The 19,228-nt window shown below is 38.2% G+C and overlaps 4 protein-coding genes across 5 annotated transcripts; 1 reads left to right on the forward strand and 3 right to left on the reverse strand.

The window, feature by feature from the left end:
- Positions 1-1,995: 1,995 nt before the first annotated feature.
- Positions 1,996-5,286, reverse strand: vac14 (vac14 homolog (S. cerevisiae)). Its single transcript, XM_030140730.1, has one exon. It carries the CDS (start codon positions 5,212-5,214, stop codon positions 2,845-2,847), a length of 2,370 nt encoding a protein of 789 aa, XP_029996590.1. The 5' UTR covers positions 5,215-5,286; the 3' UTR covers positions 1,996-2,844.
- A 6-nt stretch (positions 5,287-5,292) lies between these two features.
- LOC115423727 (myoneurin-like) lies at positions 5,293-8,381 on the forward strand. Its single transcript, XM_030140731.1, has 4 exons — positions 5,293-5,746; positions 5,870-5,982; positions 6,978-7,086; positions 7,178-8,381. Exons 1-4 carry the CDS (start codon positions 5,470-5,472, stop codon positions 8,110-8,112), a joined length of 1,434 nt encoding a protein of 477 aa, XP_029996591.1. The 5' UTR covers positions 5,293-5,469; the 3' UTR covers positions 8,113-8,381.
- Positions 7,551-12,884, reverse strand: LOC115423730 (zinc finger protein 157-like). Of its 2 annotated transcripts, none has more exons than XM_030140734.1 (4): positions 12,515-12,884; positions 10,280-10,413; positions 10,079-10,187; positions 7,551-9,989 (listed from the first exon to the last, which is right to left on the reverse strand). In XM_030140734.1, the coding sequence occupies exons 1-4, from the start codon at positions 12,774-12,776 to the stop codon at positions 9,373-9,375; spliced, it is 1,122 nt and encodes a 373-aa protein (XP_029996594.1). In that variant the 5' UTR covers positions 12,777-12,884; the 3' UTR covers positions 7,551-9,372. The 2 variants fall into 2 exon arrangements, with proteins under 2 accessions (XP_029996594.1, XP_029996593.1); XM_030140733.1 differs by having other exon boundaries at positions 10,280-10,416.
- Positions 12,885-16,438: 3,554 nt separating this feature from the next.
- On the reverse strand, positions 16,439-19,197 carry LOC115423728 (zinc finger protein 41). The gene is made up of 4 exons (XM_030140732.1): positions 18,657-19,197; positions 18,468-18,546; positions 18,279-18,381; positions 16,439-17,250 (listed from the first exon to the last, which is right to left on the reverse strand). The coding sequence occupies exons 1-4, from the start codon at positions 18,947-18,949 to the stop codon at positions 16,562-16,564; spliced, it is 1,164 nt and encodes a 387-aa protein (XP_029996592.1). The 5' UTR covers positions 18,950-19,197; the 3' UTR covers positions 16,439-16,561.
- Positions 19,198-19,228: the final 31 nt, after the last annotated feature.

Raw genomic sequence — 19,228 nt, forward strand, 5'->3', positions numbered from 1 at the left:
TTTTCAGTTATTTCACACTTTTTTAAGTACATAACTCCACATGTGTTCATTCATAGTTTTGATGCCTTCAGTGAGAATCTACAATGTAAATAGTCATGAAAATAAAGAAAATGTGAAGAATGAGAAGGTGTGTCCAAACTTTTGGCCTGTACTGTAAGTGTATATGTGTGTGTGTGGCGGTGGTGGTGGTGGTGGGGTACTGACTTTTATATGTAAAGCAATTTCACTGTATGAAAAGTGCTATATAAATAAACATTGACTGATTGATTGATTGGTCGATCAATCAATTGATCGATCGATCAATCGATCAGCTGGATCGATGACAAAATAAGCAGCAATACGTGCAAGGGGCAGGGTTTGTTGTGCCTGGCACCACTTGTACACTTTATTTTCATTTGTGGTTTAGGCTTATGTAATTAATATTCATAGGAAAGTACCAAAGCATTGGTTTTGAAGTAATTGATATTATAGATTTTTTTTAAATGATGGTAGAGTGAAAGAAATATCATATATAATTATTTACTGCAGAAGAAAATAGTCTTCCATTCATCATTTGTAAGTATAAAACTGAGTATTGACAGTATTTTGACAGTGTGGTGGCTTTCCTGTAGCCTCTTAACCTAACTGTCAGCAGTCACATGATAAGGAATGTGAAAAACATGAACAACAGCGTGACTGCAATGCATCAGCAACACTAACTGAAGTTAAATTCACTTTGAGGAAACTCAGTGAAATAATTCCTTTACATGCATGTAGTGCATCCATATTGGGCAGGTTTTATTTTTGCTGCTTTTAATGAAGAGGATGAATACAATGACACAAATAAATGAACAAAGGAGTGACTTACAGCATATTATACAATGTAAAGATATGTTTGTATAGAAATGTTTCTTTTGTTCAGCATTTCCCTTGTATGACACAAATGCATCTTTACTATTTTATATTTTAAAGTAAACTATATTTTAGGTTAGATTCCCAACAGTGAAGCAAAATTTTGTGCACCAGCATTAGGTTTTGTTATTTTACTAAATTCACTTGTTCCATTTGCATATTCTCTCACATTAAGACTCCACATTATATCTATCCAGTATCATCACTCACGTCATCAGACTCCAGGATGTACACATTAACTCAAACTAGTCATGATAAAACGTATTGTTGCTTGATACAAAAGGAAAATTGTTTTTTATTTTCCAACACAAGTCTGTGTGATATTACAGAATTCACTATGATTTTAAGGAGCTACATACAGGATTTTTTTTACCCGAAAAATACGGAGTAACCATTTAATCTTCAAGAACTGAATCCTCCTGAAAAGCCTCTGGAATGTGGTCAGGAAGTCACAAGTCATCAAACACAGCTAAACTCATTCCACTTTGTTTCCAAGATTAAATCGCCTGGCAAAAAATGTGATGCACACATATAATCTGTGATCTAAAATAAGTTATTACACCAAATATTGTTTTTTTTTAATTTTGTTATAAATTAATATGAACTTGCTTTCAATTGTTTGACATCTGAAACACTGGGTTTTTGCCACACACCATTTTCAGCAAATAAATACTCTGGGGACACCAATTTTATTTGGAAGGGAGAAAATGTTATTAGTAAAATGCTAATTCTACTCAAAAATACAGCTTATAAAAACTAAAACCAATGGTCTTTTAATATTCTGCTGTAAAGGCCAAATGTATTTATATTTGATAGCCAAGTAATCTTTTCTAACAATATTCCCTCAGGTAGAGTGGAATTTTCAGTCCTTACAATGAAAACTTTCTAAAACAGTGTCTTTGGTTGAAGCTTGTGATATGAATAGCCTAATTGATTGATTAGACCATTTGGAAAAGAATGTATGCAACATACAGGATATAACAGGGAGAGGAAGGAGGTCATTAGTAATAGAATTAATGTTTCTGCCTGTTTCGTTCTTCCTACATACACACACACATTTAACTATTAGTTTCAAATGCCATTTTATATGAACATGGAAAAATGCTTTAAATCACATGGTTTACTTTATTGATTTTCACACAGGAATGACAAAAGTGACAATCTTCTCTGGAATGCAGACAATGTACAACAAGACAGAGATTACATACAGATTATTGAAGAATGTATAAGAAATAAATTGAATTAAAAGATACTGGTGTGTAACGTAGACTCTTAGAGCTGCACAAACAAAAATAGCCAGAAAGGTAACATTCTGACACCATTCAGTCAAGACTTCCAAAGTGTCTCAATTAAACTCCATAGTCCACATTTGAGATTTTCTGTCTTGCAAAACATTAAGGCAATCTTGAACACATGGTCTAGTCAGCAGGCAGGCATGACAACACTGTGGTTCACATGGACATTAACACAGAAATGTGTAAATTACCATTAAAAATGCATGTCAGTCTCACTTGGAACACCGAACATATCAATAAGCTGGAAAAAATTATAACAGAACATAACAGAAATTCAAGAAATTACCATTATTTCAGAAAGTTGACTTTATCTACAGTGATGTTATGAGATTGTGTTCTTGTGTATGTTTACAGAAAGTTTACTATTCATTTATTTGTGTCAATATTGTATTTTTTTTTTTTGCTTAAAATGTTTTTCATAAACATTTTCATTAACAAAAAAATGTACAAACATCAAAGTTCTCAGTCTATATCCAGTACTCTGATGAGACGGCTTTTACTTAATTATATCAAGCTGTACTTTGACTTCAATAACATTATAGAATACATAGAATAAGGTCTGATCAGCAACAGTTTACAGTAAAGTGTTCCTGTCTTAAATATTTTTCATGCACTTTTTGCTTGTATATTAATGGCCTTTCCCAAGAGCACAATGAATTCACATCAGCTTTCTGTCCGGGTGATCAGAGGTACGTCCAGAGCGTTGGTGTCGAACCTCCAAGTGTTTGCTTTGGACCCGGTCAAAATGCTGGAGGAGCTCATTGTAATCGATTTGAGTGTGTGAGGCACGTTTAGAGATCACTTGCTGCTTAGCGTCCATATACTTGGATTCATCCACAGTCCTCATAAGCTCTGGGTTGGGGACACATCGAAGGCGGTGGGAAAGCAGCTGGAAGGCCTGGCTCTGTGGGAGCAGCATCAGTAGACCATACAGCGCCTTTATTAGGTAGGGGTTGTTCTCCACATCTAGGAGCTGGAGACGCAGATAGGTGAAAATGGGGCTCTCTATGAGCTGTACCAGCTTGTCGACCTCCATGAGGAAGTCTACTGTCACTTCCAGATCTCCAAACTTCTGGATAAGATCATAGGCGTGCTTATAGTTCTGGGTGAGAAAACACAGTGACACAGTGGCAACAGGATTGTGGCACCAGGAACGATACAGGCAACAAAACAACACACAGCTCTCCTGAGTACGCAGGTCTTTCAGCTGGTTTCGTAACTGGAAGAGCTCAGCAGATGTGAGCAGGATGGTGTTGAGCGTTTGAACCATGGTGGATGCAAATTTGAGGTCCTCCTCCTTCAGCAGGATGTCAGCCATGGAATGAAAGATGTTTTCTGCATTTAGCAACAGACAAAGCTGCCTGATGATGAATGCTCCTCTGTTCTCCAGAAGTTTCCTCTCCAGACTGAAGCGTTTCAGTAGGTTGATCATGAACTTGTAAAAATAGGAGTTCATACTCGGGGTGGAGGGTGATGTATCTGTTACTCTAGAGCCTGTGCTGGGCTGCTGTCCAGGTTTGGCACTCTCAGGAACCTTGAGCTCCAGTTTATGGTCAGTGTTGTCACATGAGCCGATTTGGTCCGTCTGTCCGGCAGGAGATGATGCAATCTCAGCTAACACCTCCAGGTCTTTCAGAATCACTTCATCAGACTCATCAGACAGTGTTTTCAGCAGCATGGGAAACAGGCTATCTGTGTGGCGGAACATTTTACGTGGCGTCTTTATGTACAGGTGGTAAAGCCATTTGAGCACAGCTATACGGGTCATCATGCCAGTGGAGGAGTCATGTAGGTGGCGGTCCAGTACCTGAACAATCCCATCCAGGTCTAGAGTTACCTGAGGACGGTCAGCACTCGCTGGGGTAAAGAAGCTGATATTGCTGAAACCAACAGATTCTTGAGATGCGTTTAACATATCATTGCTGCCTGTCTGTGTCTTAGGCTGGCCATCTTCTCTAGACGGTGAGCTTTCACTTTTCTCCTCCTCTTCTTCGTCATCATCATCCTCAGGAGTCACCAGTTTCATCAGGCTGTGATTACAGGCACTAGCAGCTTCTTTGGTATTTTTCTTTCGGTCATCATAGGACAGACAAGGCAGTACTGCAGTTAGGATGCCAGAGGAGTAAGGGAGCATAACCCTTCCTGCCAGCTGGATAAACTCCCTCATCCAGGTCATAGCCGTCAGCTGAATCAGGTCATTTGTGAGTTTACTCTCATCTGCAACCTGGCAATGGATGACCAGGATGTTAGCCATCTCAGCAAATTTCACACTGGAGGGGGTCTTTTTGATCTCCTTCAGGAATTCTCCCAACACCACCTCACATGTCCGACGAATCTCTTTGCTGTTGTCTCCTAGGATCTGGAACAGCCCATCCAGGATCTCTGGAAGATAATCTAACAAGTGGATATCTGGCACAGACTCCAAAACATGGATCCAGGAGATAATGAACTGCCGTGCATACTGGTTATTAGAGTAGATCCTCTCTCTCAGCAGGGGAACAAACGCCACTAGGTCAAACTTGTTACTTTCTGTGACTATGTCTTTCAGCAGTCTGTCCAGGAGTTCAGACCCACTTTTCACATTCGGGTCTGGGTCTGCTGCAAGCTTGCTGAGACCATCAAAAAGCAGATTAAAGTGGGGCAGCACAGCACCCCTGGCTACCTTGACTATATTATAAAGGGCCTCACATGCATAGTACCGCAAACGGCTATCTGAATCATTAAAGCATGTGAGTACAGGCTCAATAAGCTCCTTCAGATACAGACCCGAGTCCTTCCCGAGGGCAATGGAGCAAGCAGCCAGTCCAATGAGTCCCCCTTTGCGGCTGTGTGGGTGCTGGGAGAGCGCGAACTCTGAGGCCAGGATCTGGATAACATGCCTTATCTGAGTAGAGTTGTTTTGAGCCACAAACTCCCGAACCAGCTTCTCAATTTCTAGAGCCGCGACTTTTCTCTTTTCGTACAGTTTATCATTTAGCGCCCTGACAATATTAGGTGTCAGAGGCGAAAAGTCCTTCTCCGTGTTCATATTCGCTGATGTAGTTGCAAAGGAGGAAGCTTTTCGTAATACAACGCAGCTGACCGGCTACATCCGCCGGAAGTGCGTCACTGTTGTCACATTTATTTGGGTCCGCTTTCCCAGCACCGTTAGCTCAATTAGCTTCATTAGCTACGTAGCGCTAATGCACGTTTTGCTTTTTATTTGGCTTTGTTTCAGTCTCGACTTCTGACTTCACATCGAACTCTATCTTTTGCTACTGCAGGATTAAAGTGAGCATCAACAATGGCGACCCGCCCCTCTTTTCACTCCCAGCTCTCCTCCATCATGGAGACGATGGCCAGGACTGCACTCAGTGAGGTCTGCAAACTGGTGGATGAAGACTCGGCTGAGCTCCGTATGGAGTTGTCTCGCCTGCTGTTTGCTAATTCAGCCCTGGCAGAGAAAGTAAACAGTTTGGAGTGCGAATTGGCTATTGCGAGAAGCGATGCCCCCAACTTGTGTAAAAGTTATCGCACCGTAGGTGTGCAGACTGCCTGCTATAGTGACGGGGATGCAGATGGTACGGTTAATTACTTTAACATTAGTGGTTATGATTCTGCCAAAAGTCATCAGCACTACTGTTAACGGTCACTTGTGGGTTTTCACATTTAGCTTTTATTGTTCGGTTTTCTCTTATCTCCAGACCATCCGACCATTGAGGGGATTTTTGGGAAGAATTGGTGTATGGATCTATGGAAAGACAGAGACCCGTATAGTCTGGACAGAATGACAGAGTCACCTTATACCTCTGAGAAGGTGAGATGAAGGTGTACAGGGGTATCCTAACTAGACCTCTTTGTAAAACAGGCGCCCAGCATGCAGCATGAACGGTAATATGTAAATCTGCAGTACTTAAAGCTAAATTAATTCCGTTCCCAATATTGCTACCCATTAAAAAGCTTATGACTATTGAAAAGATCCCCTAATACACCGGCATGTCTCAATGTTTTTTGTGTTTTTTATTATCATAAATGTGCATGGAATTGCAATAAACACGTCTGAACATGTATAAGTGTACATATTTTTTTATTACAAATTAATGCTCAGAATTGGAAACATTAACTTGATACTATAGCAACAATTACCAGTTTTTATTGTCAGGTATATCTATTGATTGATATTTTTTTTTTATTTTTTGGTTTTATGAAATTGGGTTATGAAATAATCAAGACCTATGAAACGCAGAAAAAGTGTAAGTAAATCACATTTGTAACACTAGAATTTTGATTATTTGAAAATGCTCAAACTGCTGATCAAATAATCAGAATTGTTCCACTTAATATTTTGTTGATCAGTATTGTGAAAACTACAGTGGTGGAGGAAAAAAAAACTTTTTGGACACCCCATGCATTTGTAATATATTGGATTGAGAATCACTTTTAAGTTATTGGACTCTGTCAAATATTGTTCCATTCAACAAAAACCCACATGCTTCATTCTACATGTGCACTGTTCCATCGATGTCAGAACTGGATGTTTCAGCGAGATAATGGAACTCATCCAGGGCATGACATGTGGAAACGGTCAAGAATTTAGTTTTATTATGTTTTCTTGTTAACATTTTTTTTTTTTTTTTAATGCATTTGTTTGTATCTGTCTGATGCAGCCACACCTTTTGAAACACAAAAAAGATTTTTTCCGCAAATATTTAATATTTGAGATTGTGAAAAATTTTCAGGGTGTTCAAAAACTTTTTTCCACTACTGTAGTTGGGCTATAAGTTTTACATTTTGTGTTTGTCTCTTTTGCAGTCTGTGCAAATGTTGTCTGAACAAATCACTATAACTGAGATCAAAGAGGAAGATTTTGTGGAGGAGGCGGCTTCCAGCAGCTGCCAGCAGAATACACTCGGCACAGAAGGTGGGAAATTTGGCATATGTATGTAGAAGAGCAGATTTAGTAGCTATTAAAGTGGTTTGAGCGTTGATTATGTGTGCTTCTTATGTAACAGGTCACGACGAATATTCAGCTGAGGATACTGAGCATCTCTCAATCAGTTACTCGATCGATGATGACACTTGTAACCCCTTATTTGAGCAGGATGGAGGTCATGTTGCACCTCCTGGAAGCCTTGATGAATCATCCATGCAGCTGATGTCCATTAATGACACAGAGGAAGCCTTCAGTACTCATATTATTCCAATCGAAGATGAAGAAGAGGAGGAGGAGGAAGACTTGGAGGAAGAATTGGAGGAGGATGATGATGATGTGCAGTTTGTTGAAGAAAGTCAACATGAGCCGGCGCTGAATAATAGGAGGTCCCGACAAAGCAAGCAGCGACTGTCACTGACAAACACTGATGACAATACGGCTCTGAATAATGATTCATTTAACAGCTTTAATGTGGCTGATGCTGAAACTGTCAGAAATTCAAACAAATTCACTTGTAAAATATGTAACAGGACATTCTTTCACAAGGGCACTCTGACACACCACATGAAATCACACAAGTCAAACTTCTGCAACATCTGTAAGCAGCATTTCCCCCACAGGACCAAGTTAAACTCGCACAATTGCGTGCCCCCCGTTCCCTCTCAGAGAATCAGTAAGTCGTGCGAGCTGTGCGGAAAGACCTTCGCGAACCCATCTGCTCTGAGGATTCATTACGTCGTCCACACAGGAGAGAAGCCCTACAGTTGCAGCATATGTGGCAAAGGGTTCACCCAGAAAGGGAATCTGAAATGTCACCTACGCATCCACACTGGCGAGAGACCATTCTGCTGTGTTAAATGTGGAAAGACCTTCACGCAAAAGGTGAACCTCAATCATCACCTAATGGCGCACAGAAATCGAGAGGTTGTGGGACCAAAGCCCAATACAAGGAGACCCTCGAAATCTGAGTTAAAATCTGCCAGTGACTCAAAGACTGAAAACTGTATCATCTGAATGCAAAATGTATTACTTCTAACAATAACGTAGGAATAGTTGACATCTTGTTTGTAATGATCTGTGCAGTATAACACTAAAAAAAAGTCTTTTGTCATTTGTGATGCTTTTATTGCAGCTTTTAGCACCTCAATATTTTAGTTGCTGTTTGTCTTTACAATAAAATGAACTTATTCACTAGGTGAATACATTTTTTTATTTTACATTTTTTCCACTTTTGGGGATGTATGCTTCTTTTTTCTTATTAAAATTCAACACACTTTGAACAACTTTTTTTTCAATGAAGTTTTTACACTCAAATTGAACAACCTGAACGAGGCATTTAAAATGGGTGGGGGGAGCTTTGTGACTGGCATGCAGGAGTGAGCAAAATGAGAATAAAATCCAACTACACAAGATTGTTTCAGTCAGTGCAGAGGAGATGATTCACTCAGCTGCATTAATGTGGCCTTTTCAGGGGAGGATTTTCATTATTATTATTATTATTATTATTATTACAGAAGAAATAGAATATGATGACAAAGAGCTGCTCTTTTGGAGCGTGATGACATAAGTAGAGAATAAAAAATGTGACTTCTTAAACAGTAGTTAGAAAAATAGAAGTGTGGCTCGACTGCACATACTGTAGACAACACAATCTTTCAAGAACATTAAGTAGCAATATGAATACATTTAGATGGAACAGTAACATCATTTCTTGAACTGAAGTAAAATAAATACATTTCTCAAGGGGTCAGGCTGCTACCTTTCTGCCTAGTTTAAGCTAGAAAATGAGGTATGTATATGAGTAATGTAAAGCAGTAGTGAGTGTGAAGAGGTAGTTTTGAAGGTTTATGCTACGTACTGTATGTGCAAACACTGGAGTGTCCATCCAAAGTAATTATTTTGTTAAACCTGCCACATAATGACATGCAATGGGTGACAAGGAGGACATTAGTTCATTATTGCTCGATCTATTACAGCTAAGTGTCAGCCTATCTGTGACACTTTGCCTGCACAGAAGCAGAGCGATAAAGGCTTACTGGGGTAACAAAAAAATCTGGCAATCACATCAATCTGTCAAATCACCTGAATCAATGTAAGCTCTTTTGGCAAGTATTTCAAACAAATGCACACTTTCTTTACATATCTGAGGTTATGCATTTGTGTTTTTTAAGCAAAACTGGTAGCACTTTAATAAAAAAAAAAAAAAAAATGTTGCAGTTGTGGTTAGAGTTAGACTTTGGAACAATAACCAGGTTCTTCTTGAGGTTTAACTAGTCAGCTGAAACACTGGTGGTGATTTAAACCGTATTTATAGGCATAACTTTTCCCACAATCCACACAGCTATAAGGCTTTTCACCTGTGTGTGTTCGAAGATGTATGTTCAGAGAGCTTTTCTGGGAAAAACTTTTGCCGCAGTCTGGACAGCTGTACGGCTTCTCCCCTGAGTGCACGCGCTGGTGCAGCTTCAGGTACGTTTTCTGAGCGAATCGCTTCCCACAGACTGTACAGCTGAACGGTTTTTCTCCCGAATGTCGTCTGATGTGGACTTTTAAGCTGCTCAAATAGTTAAATATTTTTCCACAAAATAAGCACTCAAAGCGTTTTGTTGGCTTCATAGGTTTTGGTTGAATTATAATTTCTTTGGTTGTGTTTGTGTTGATATTCTGAGTAAAATCCGGGTAATCAGAGGTTGCTGGAGGGTTTGTGTTGTCAACAAGAGTGCTCATTGTTGCATCGTCTATTAGGTTATCCATAAGTGTTGGCTGAGGCCGTTGTTGTGCTGTGTTGTGACTATCAGTTGTCATAGGGAAGTTGTTTAATTCTCCAGAGTGAAGCTGCAACTCATTGATAGATCTATGAAGCATGCTGTCCTCCTCAAATAGCCCAACACCTGTCATATGAAAGAAAAAAACACATTTAATACACTGGAAATATCAGGATCACACTGGTTTGCTTTTGTTTTGATCTGAAATGTCTTACTATTTCTTGTGTCTGTCATCCTCATCTGTTGCTGGCCAATAGGATGTTCATCGTAAATCTCCTCCTTGACAAAGATGAGATCAGGGTCTCTGTCGATCAAATCTATTGCCTGCCAAATAAAACGCAAAATGGAAATTTCAGTCACTGCAGGAAAACTCCCTTGTTGATGAAATAACACCCGCCTGTGAGTGATTCACTGACCTGTGTCCCCATGCTCGACATAGCCGCAGACTCCATGTCTTTCCTTCGTGGTGTGACTTTGTCTTCTCTCCACAGGTCCATGCACCAGTCTTTTCCAAAAACGCCCTCAATCGATGGGGCAGGCTGCTGCTGTTCTGCTGGAAGATAACATAAAATAAAGACCCCCTGTAGATACTAATCACAGACAAATAACCAGCTTCATGGAGAGGTAAATAATTATCTAATTCACAATAAATATAAATTGGTTTACACGGAGAAACAACTAAATTATAGCTATTAAACAAAATTAAATATCTGATTTACCTGCCACATAAAACAAGTTGGGTATCCATGGTTTAGAATGCAGATGCACCTAAAGTTTTATTTGTGAAGTACCTTGTCTCACAGTATTACAGTAGCACAAGTTAGGTTTGCGCAAATCTAAGTTTTTCAGATACATTCAATTAATACAGTCATGGAAATTACATCTGATCAGATGTCCAGAAAATAATTATTGACACTCTCCATCAAGAAAGGTAAAAAAAGGTGAAAACTGAGTGTCCTTTTGTTGCAGTCATCCCTTGTATCAGTGCATGTTGTTTTAACCTTCTGTGACCTTTATTGATGCTGTAGGTCAGTAATTGTTTTTTTTTTTAACTGTTAGGTCAGAAATCTTATTTGTTACTGAAGCAAGACCACATATTTGGAAATACAGCATACAGGACACAATCATTTACAAGAATGCAACAACTGACAGATTATGACGTCGTAATCCTTGTGTTATAATTATATATATTATGTTTACATAAGACTAGAGCACGCATTGCATCGATTAAGACACAGGTGTAAAACATGCGGCCGGGGGGCCAAATCTGGCCCACCAAAGGTTCCATTCCGGCCCGCGGGATGAAAGTGCAAAAATTAACCTGAACAGTCAAGGTTGTCAAAATCATTTTGGTTCAGGTTCCACATACAGACCAATGTGATCACAAGTAAAAATAACAACACAATGACCCATAAATTATGACAACTACAAATTTTCTTAGTGAAAAATTATGTGGAAAAAAATTTAAGTGAAAAAAATAACATTACACTGTGAAAATATTTACATTTACAAAACTATTCTTTCACAATAAAATGCAAATAAATACATAAATATAAACAAAGATGAACAGCCCGAAATGTGCAATTTTAACAATATTCTGCCTGTTACTAAATGTTCTGTGCATTTATGAATCCACTGTGATCTGGAGTTGTGTTAATAATAAGAGATGGAATATTGTAGAAATTGTTCAAATTTTAGTTCCAAAATCCAAAATTTAACAATATTCTGCCTGTTACAAAATGTTTATGTAACATTGTGTGTAATGTACATGTATAAATAATAAGTCAAGGCATAATATTGTTAAAATTGGACTAATTTTTCAAATGAAATTCCTGTTTGTTTCAGGTTATTCACATCTTTTCTGTAAAATGTAAATATTTTCATAATTTAACTAGGTTTTTTTTTGTACTAAAACAAAAAGAAAAATTTGGATTTGTCATTATTTAATAATCAGAACCAGACATAGAGAAGCTGCGTTCAGCTTCTATACTCCACATTTCTAGAACAAACTCCCAGAAAACCTCAGATCAGATGAAACACTCAGTTTATTTAAATCCAGGTCAAAGACCCACCTGTTCTCAGCTGCATTTGAATAGAGTTTTTATTCATCAGTTCAGATCTGCACTATTCCTTTTAACCTAAAAGTTTTTATCAGTTTTATCTGCTTGTCTGTTTTATCTGTTTTATCTATTTATCTGAGTTTTGTTTGTTTGTTTTACTCATGCCTTCTGCTGTAATGCTTTTAATGTTTTATGTAAAACACTTTGAATTGTCTTGTACATGAAATGTGCTATATAAATAAACCTACCTTGCCTATTTATAGGTTATTAAGTCATTATTTTACTGGTCTGGCCCGCTTGAGATCAAATTAGGCTAAATATGGCCTACTGAACCAAAATGAGTTTGACACCCCTGGACTAAGACTACTGTACTATTTTTAATTTTAATTTTTTTACACAATACTACAGTAAACCACTTTTTTCCGTAAAGACTGGACGTTAAGACATGTCAAAGCTTTGCACCAACACTGATCGGAGGTGGATGTGGTTATCACTAAAACTAGCTTGCTCAGACCCTGAAGTACACACAGCTCCTACAGCTACTGGTGCACTAGCCCACGGGCTGTTGGTGATGTTTGTGTCCATCCTGACCTGCTGGGTGCCGGTGGCCCACGCTGTTGACATGTCCAGGGTAGCTCTGTGCCTCTCTAGCCGCTCTTAGCTGGACCTCCAGTGAGTAACACCTTTTCTTCAACGCCTCATTCTCAGTCTTGTGCAGGGACATCTCGGTGTGAAGGACGGAGGAGCATTCATCTGCCAGGTTACAGATTTCTACCAAAGCCGCCTTCGTTAGCTTCTCCAGGACGGCGGCTAGCTGCGTACGAAAACTTCGGTTTGTGGTGTCGCACATCATCTCGGCAGGGAGGCTCAATATTTCGAAATTATGGCAAGATTCCCTGCGCACAGACGTCGATTCAGAATTATGTGGTCTTGCTGTGCCGCAAAGGATTATGGGAGAATCGGTATGACGGCAAAAACCAATGTTAACGAGGGGAACCTGAAGGCATCACCATAAAAAAAAAACTGAGCAGACAAAAAATTGATAATTTAATATATAAATATATCCAGCCAAAATATGCCAATTTTATTGTTAGAATTATTCATATGACTATTTCTTTCTATAGCCATACAATTTATATATCTGTTAACACAAAATATATATTTGCACCCTAATACAGTTCAATAAACAGACCCTCTGAAGGCTTCAATAAAAATATCATTTGTTTATGTACATGTATAGAGTTAAATTTAGCTTCTGTCTGCAGTTTGGGTGTTAATATTATTATTTATTTATTTATTTGTTTTTTAAAATTGATTTATTTTGAATATGGATATGATACAAGCTTCCTGATTACTACTATTTGACTTGTTTGTACAACATAATATAGGAATGAAAATTCAAGGACTCATAAAATAATGATACATGCAAAAAGAAAAGAAAGGGAAAAAAAGTCATATTCGAAAAGGAGTGAGAAGAAGCATCGCTTATTAGCTCTCACCCCTTTGTCTAAACCAACAATATGTACATATATACATACATACATATACACCCATATACGTACACATCTGTCCATCTATACGTATACATATATACACACACATACATACACAAATACATACATATATATATATATATATATATATATATATATATATATATATATATATATATATATATATATATATATATACATACATGCACACATGCATACATACACACATCCACATATATCATATACACACGCCTACATATACATACATACATACACATATATGCATATACGCACATATACATACCCATGTGCATACACTTGCATATACATGTACAAATTCATATATACACAATATTGTGCCTTAAAGCTACTTGGATTTGACAGTTGATCATGGAAACATGGAGGTCATGAATGCTCACGCCCTCTAGTGGTGACACTCAGGAAGAACACGCAGTAGCAACAGAAGGTATCACTAAAACACTACACTTAAAATGCAGATTGCAAGACAATTCTTCTATATTTTTCCATGTTACTAAATTAAACCACGTAATACATAAATATCTGAAAAAAGGTTACAAAAAACATAAATACAAAAATTCACCCTTTTTACCTCTGCTCATTCCCATTTTTCTGTTACAATCTACTGTATAAATGAGACCATTGAAAAACAACAAACTAAATTTTATGAATCCTCTCCCAGTTGTTAAATATTTTCTAAATGTTGCTGCTTATGTTATTTCCTCTGTGAACACCCTAAACTATTATTAAAATCTCTTTTCCATTGCAGTACATTGTGTACTCTTCACATCTACTGCAGCTGCCTCACAATAAATACAACTAATAGATCACTGTCACTGAGCAGCATTTTGTTTTATTTACTAACTCCTTCATTTGGCATCAGATTTCCACAATAACAAAAACCTTTTTGTTTAGGTAATACAGAGTACCTGCTTGTAGGCTGCTAGAGCTGACAGAAGTCAGAAGAAGACAGACAGAAGACAGAAGGCTGGTTGAAAACAAAGTTTGAAGACTTTTGTTTTTTCTTATATAGGCCTATATGTTTTAAAATCCAGCTACTACCATTTTCCTACACATTAAAGATCTGTGGCAGTAAATTCCACTTCAGTACAAATGTGTGCTTTAGTTGAGAATCAACATTTCTGCAACTTTATCAGTTACTTGCACTACATCTCAAATGGTGTTTGTTCTACTCCATGACATTTGTCTGACAGCTTTTGTTACTTGTTACTTTTGAGACCAAGACTTTATACTTAAACATGGATAAAATGATAAGCTGTTCAAATACAAATGAGCTGTTAAATATTAAACCACTGTTTTCCAACCCATGGGTGTGAATATGAGAGTGATTAGTTGCTTATCTCAGTGTCAGCCCTGCCATGAACTGGCGACTCATCCAGGTTGTACCCCGCCTTTGCCCATAAGTAGCTGGGATAGTCTCCAGCAACCCCCGCGACCCTAGTGAGGATAAAGTGGGTTCTAATGATCAATGAATGACTGAATGGTTTCCAACCTTTTTGGCTGCTGACTTTGGCAAAAAACACTGTCATCTGGGTCATATTCCAGACATCTGTGAGTTTCAGTTCCACAGAATAGTGATTTTCCATTTGAATATCTCACATGGTTCCATTTCAGTGAATGTTAGAACCATCTAATATGTCACCAATAATATAAGATTAGTGACCATAAAACCTTAAACCCTAACACAGATTTATTCATTATCCCTGTAAATAAAACTGGATATAAAGTCATTCAAACCAGCTTCGCCCTCAGCACCTACCACAGATTCAAGCTGCTTTAACACTGACGCCTATTTATTAATAATTTAATTAGGTCAAATACCATTCAGAAGAGAGAAACCAGTGCTTTTTGTAAATACTGTTACTATATTTGTAATAATATACTTAATATAATTAAACAGATTTTTAAATGCAGGAATTGCAAGTACAATAGAGTACTTTTACTCAAATTGATGGTTTTTTGTAAGTAAAGTTTATAAATGCATCTTCACCACCTATTCCAAATACCATTGTAAGGTATACGTTGTAATGACCTAATGTACTAAAAGTTGTCATTGAATCACTGCCCTCTTTTGGTGAAGGGATAGACCTGCAATACCAATTTGGTAGCTGGTGTCAATAAACAATAAAAAGCTGATCTAATACTATGCCGGAATAGTGTAATTCAAACATATAACAGCAGTGACATCAGTCAGTAGTGATAACTGTCATCCTCCTAGATGCTGGTCCAGAATCCAGTCCAGACGTAGGACACTTATGGATATTTTTGGGGATTTTCTTTCAAAAATTACACAGATGCTGCAAGACAATATCTATCTGTATGATCTTTTTTTTCTAATCACAAAAACAGTTCAGAACTTAAAGTATCATTTAATTTCTAAATCTGATGGATGAATATCTGATAGTGTTCCTGACTTTGATTTTGAACACAGTAACTTCAGATTCTCTATTTTCACTCTGTCCATGTCTTTCTCAAATCCTCCTGAGACCTAGTAAGTAAAAGTTTTTAGTGTTTTTTTACATTAATTAATTGCCTTGATTGGAAACAGCATGATGCAACTGTTTTCTCACAAATTATTTATTTATTTATGGAATGTCCTTTGCGGTGGAGTTTTTTCTTCTTTTTTAAATAAAGCTATGGAACTCTTGTCCACTACAGAGGACAAAATGCATTGCTGGGTCTCAGGAGGATTTAACACTGTCTATGCTTGTAACTCCATAACTGATAATAGAAACCTGATCCCACATCCTGGTGGATGGACTGTTGGATATGATCTAAGTGGATAAAGTGTCTGTTATTTTGGCTGTTATAATGGTATGAAGATGATACTTTCTTGTTGGTGTCCCATTCATTGTTGCTTAGAGGTCACAGTTAATGTCTATTATATTAATGTGTCTAACTTCCACTTTATATACATACCAATGCCACTGTGGGTAGGACGGAAGACTGTTCTTGAATTGTGTCAAAATAAAATGAAATTTTTGGTGAAACATAATTTATTTATGGTTCAAGGTCAGGTGATATACAATTGTATGCCATACAAATCGAAGCAAAGGTAAGTTTATTATGAAGCAGCAGAAGTTTCATTTGACCGGGACATGGTGTTTCAAGTAGTTCCATTGACGAATGTCCCACTAAATGTTGGTGCACGAGATTCATTATTATACATGTGCAAACTAGGATCTAGATGTACTGCGAGGTGTTTTTTCAGATTACAATTCTTCGTAAAACCCTTTCCACATTTGATACAAACAAAAGGTTTTTCTCCAGTGTGTGTACGCTGATGCATATCAAGTGTGCATTTCTGAATGAAGCCTTTTCCACAAATAGGACAGCGGTAGGGCTTCTCCCCGGTGTGAGTGCGCTGGTGTGTATAAAGATGGCCTTTTTGTGCATATCGCTTTCCACACAGCGTGCACCTGAACGGTTTCTCTCCTGTGTGACTCCTCTGGTGGATTTCAAGCTGGCTGAAGCATCTGAAGCTCTTGCCACACTGCAGGCAGCCAAACCTCTTAGCAGATGAGTTCCTCAAGCTGTGAATCTTCATATTCCTGAGCACACTCGGGCTTTGGGGGGTGGCGTTTTGAACCAAGCCTTTCCCCGTCTCTTGGTTTGTGTGTGCAGGTGTAAGCTGTAAATCCCACTCCATTTCCCTCCTCCCTGGTCCAGCCAGAGATGACTGATTGCTCAGGGTTATAAAGCTGTCAGTAAACACACCCTGCTGCTGTTCTGCTACAGGTTTAGGACACTGGAACGCATCTGAGCTCCTTTGGATGTCTGTGACCACTTCTCTTCCTGTTGACAGCAAATAAACATGGAAAAATTAAACACTCACCTTAGAAATAGTACTTTGCAAACAATTTTAACTCAAAATCCGATAAGAAGTTTTTTGTTTTAACATTTCCTTTAAGCCACATGCGGGCCATGGGCCAAAACTGGCCCACCACAGGATCCAGTCCAGCCCCTGGGATGAGTTTGTAAAATGCTAATATTATACTGATGAAAAAAATCCAGGGTGTTTAAGTCCAGGTTCCACATTCAGACCAATTTGATCTCAAGTGAGATCAGTAAAATATTATCACAATAACAAATAATGACGAATGACAACTTCAGTTTTTTTCTTTGTTTTAGTTTAAAAAAGTAAAATTAAATGTAAATGTTAACATTTACAAAAGATGTGAATAATCTGAACTAATACGAACAGACAATATTCTGTCTGTTACTAAATGTTTTGTGTACTTGTGGATCCACTGTGATCTGCAAGTTGTAATGAACATGTATAAATGAGGTGTTGAAATTGAACTTATTTTTCTTAAGACATTTCAGGTTCATGTTATTCAGATTTTTAAGGAAAGTGTGTGGATGTAAACATTTTCACTATGTATGTAATTTGACTTTTTTCACTGCTGGCCCACTTTAGATCATATTTGGCTGTATGTGGCCCCAGAAGTAAAATGAGTCTTAACTAATATGAACAGACAATATTATGTCTGTGAATTAATGTTTTGTGTATTTGTAGAGCCACTGTGATCTGTAAGTTGGAATGAACATGCATAAATGATAAACTGAGGTGTTGAAATTGCACTTATTTTTCTTAAGACATTTCAGGTTGTTCCTGTTATTCAGATTTTTAAAGAGAGTTTGTAGATATAAACATTTTCACTATGTAATTTGACTTTATTCACTGTTGGCCCGCATAAATCATATTGGACCATATGTGGCCCCAGAACTAACATGAGTTTGAAACCCCGCTTTAAGCTATTCAAATCTGCTTTTTGGGGTTTGTACAATTGCACACAATGATGTACAGTCCACTTCCTCACTGTTTTCATTCATCCTGTTGTGTTCAGTGTCTCCACAGTCCACCTGGGATGGCTCTTCTTTTATCACTATCAACTGAGGCTGGTCTTCCTGTGGATTTGGGAGCTGAAGAGAAACACAGAATATGAATTATATCTATTACCACCAAACAGAACAACATAAATCTCCAACATAGTCAATGTTATACTCACATCAGCTGCAGCATGCTCTTCACTTGGATGCAAACTGTTGGCCTCAGTGGAAGAACTAATACTATCCCATGGACTCTCACTAAGATGCAATAATAAAGTGTGTGTTAGGTTAAATAAAACTTGGGTGCAACTGACAGTAAAGTGCATGTCATATACCTAAAGGCTGTGCACAGGATTCAACAAGCCTACCTTTTTATGGCAGTTCTTGTCCTGTCAGGCTCCAATGTCCCCTTTTCTGGAGCGCCCCTTACCCCTGAACATGCCGCCGCCTCCTGTCTGCCCCCCTGTGCGATAAACAGCAGTTTCTCCATCAGCTGCAGTTTCTCTGTGAGTGAAGCGATTTCGTTGCGCCCACGAGTTATCTCTATTTTCAGCATCTTCGATTCGATCTCCACCAGTTTGCTTATTTCCATCACAGCTGTTTTGGATAGTGCGTCCATGATGGAGACCAGCTGTGTCTGGAAAGAGAAGACCGTCGACATGGTTTAATAGGTTTCTATTGGACCCGTGATGTCACAAGGGAGATTAAGTTGCGGTCAGAAAGGTTTGCTTGATAATGTTTACTGCAAAGTGGATGTAAAACACGACGGGACGACCTGTGTATGCATGTCTACATGAAACGCCAAGTGGTTCCTCAAACTCAAGCGGCTTAAATGGAAACACTAGTGGCATCTGTCGACAGGGAGGATGCATCACCGCCACCTCTCGAAACAATAAATAACCACCTTAAATCCGCTCATTCTAGATTTTATTCCATATTT

Source organism: Sphaeramia orbicularis, chromosome 8 (assembly GCF_902148855.1).
Source record: "Sphaeramia orbicularis chromosome 8, fSphaOr1.1, whole genome shotgun sequence".
NCBI classification, from domain to species: domain Eukaryota; kingdom Metazoa; phylum Chordata; class Actinopteri; order Kurtiformes; family Apogonidae; genus Sphaeramia; species Sphaeramia orbicularis.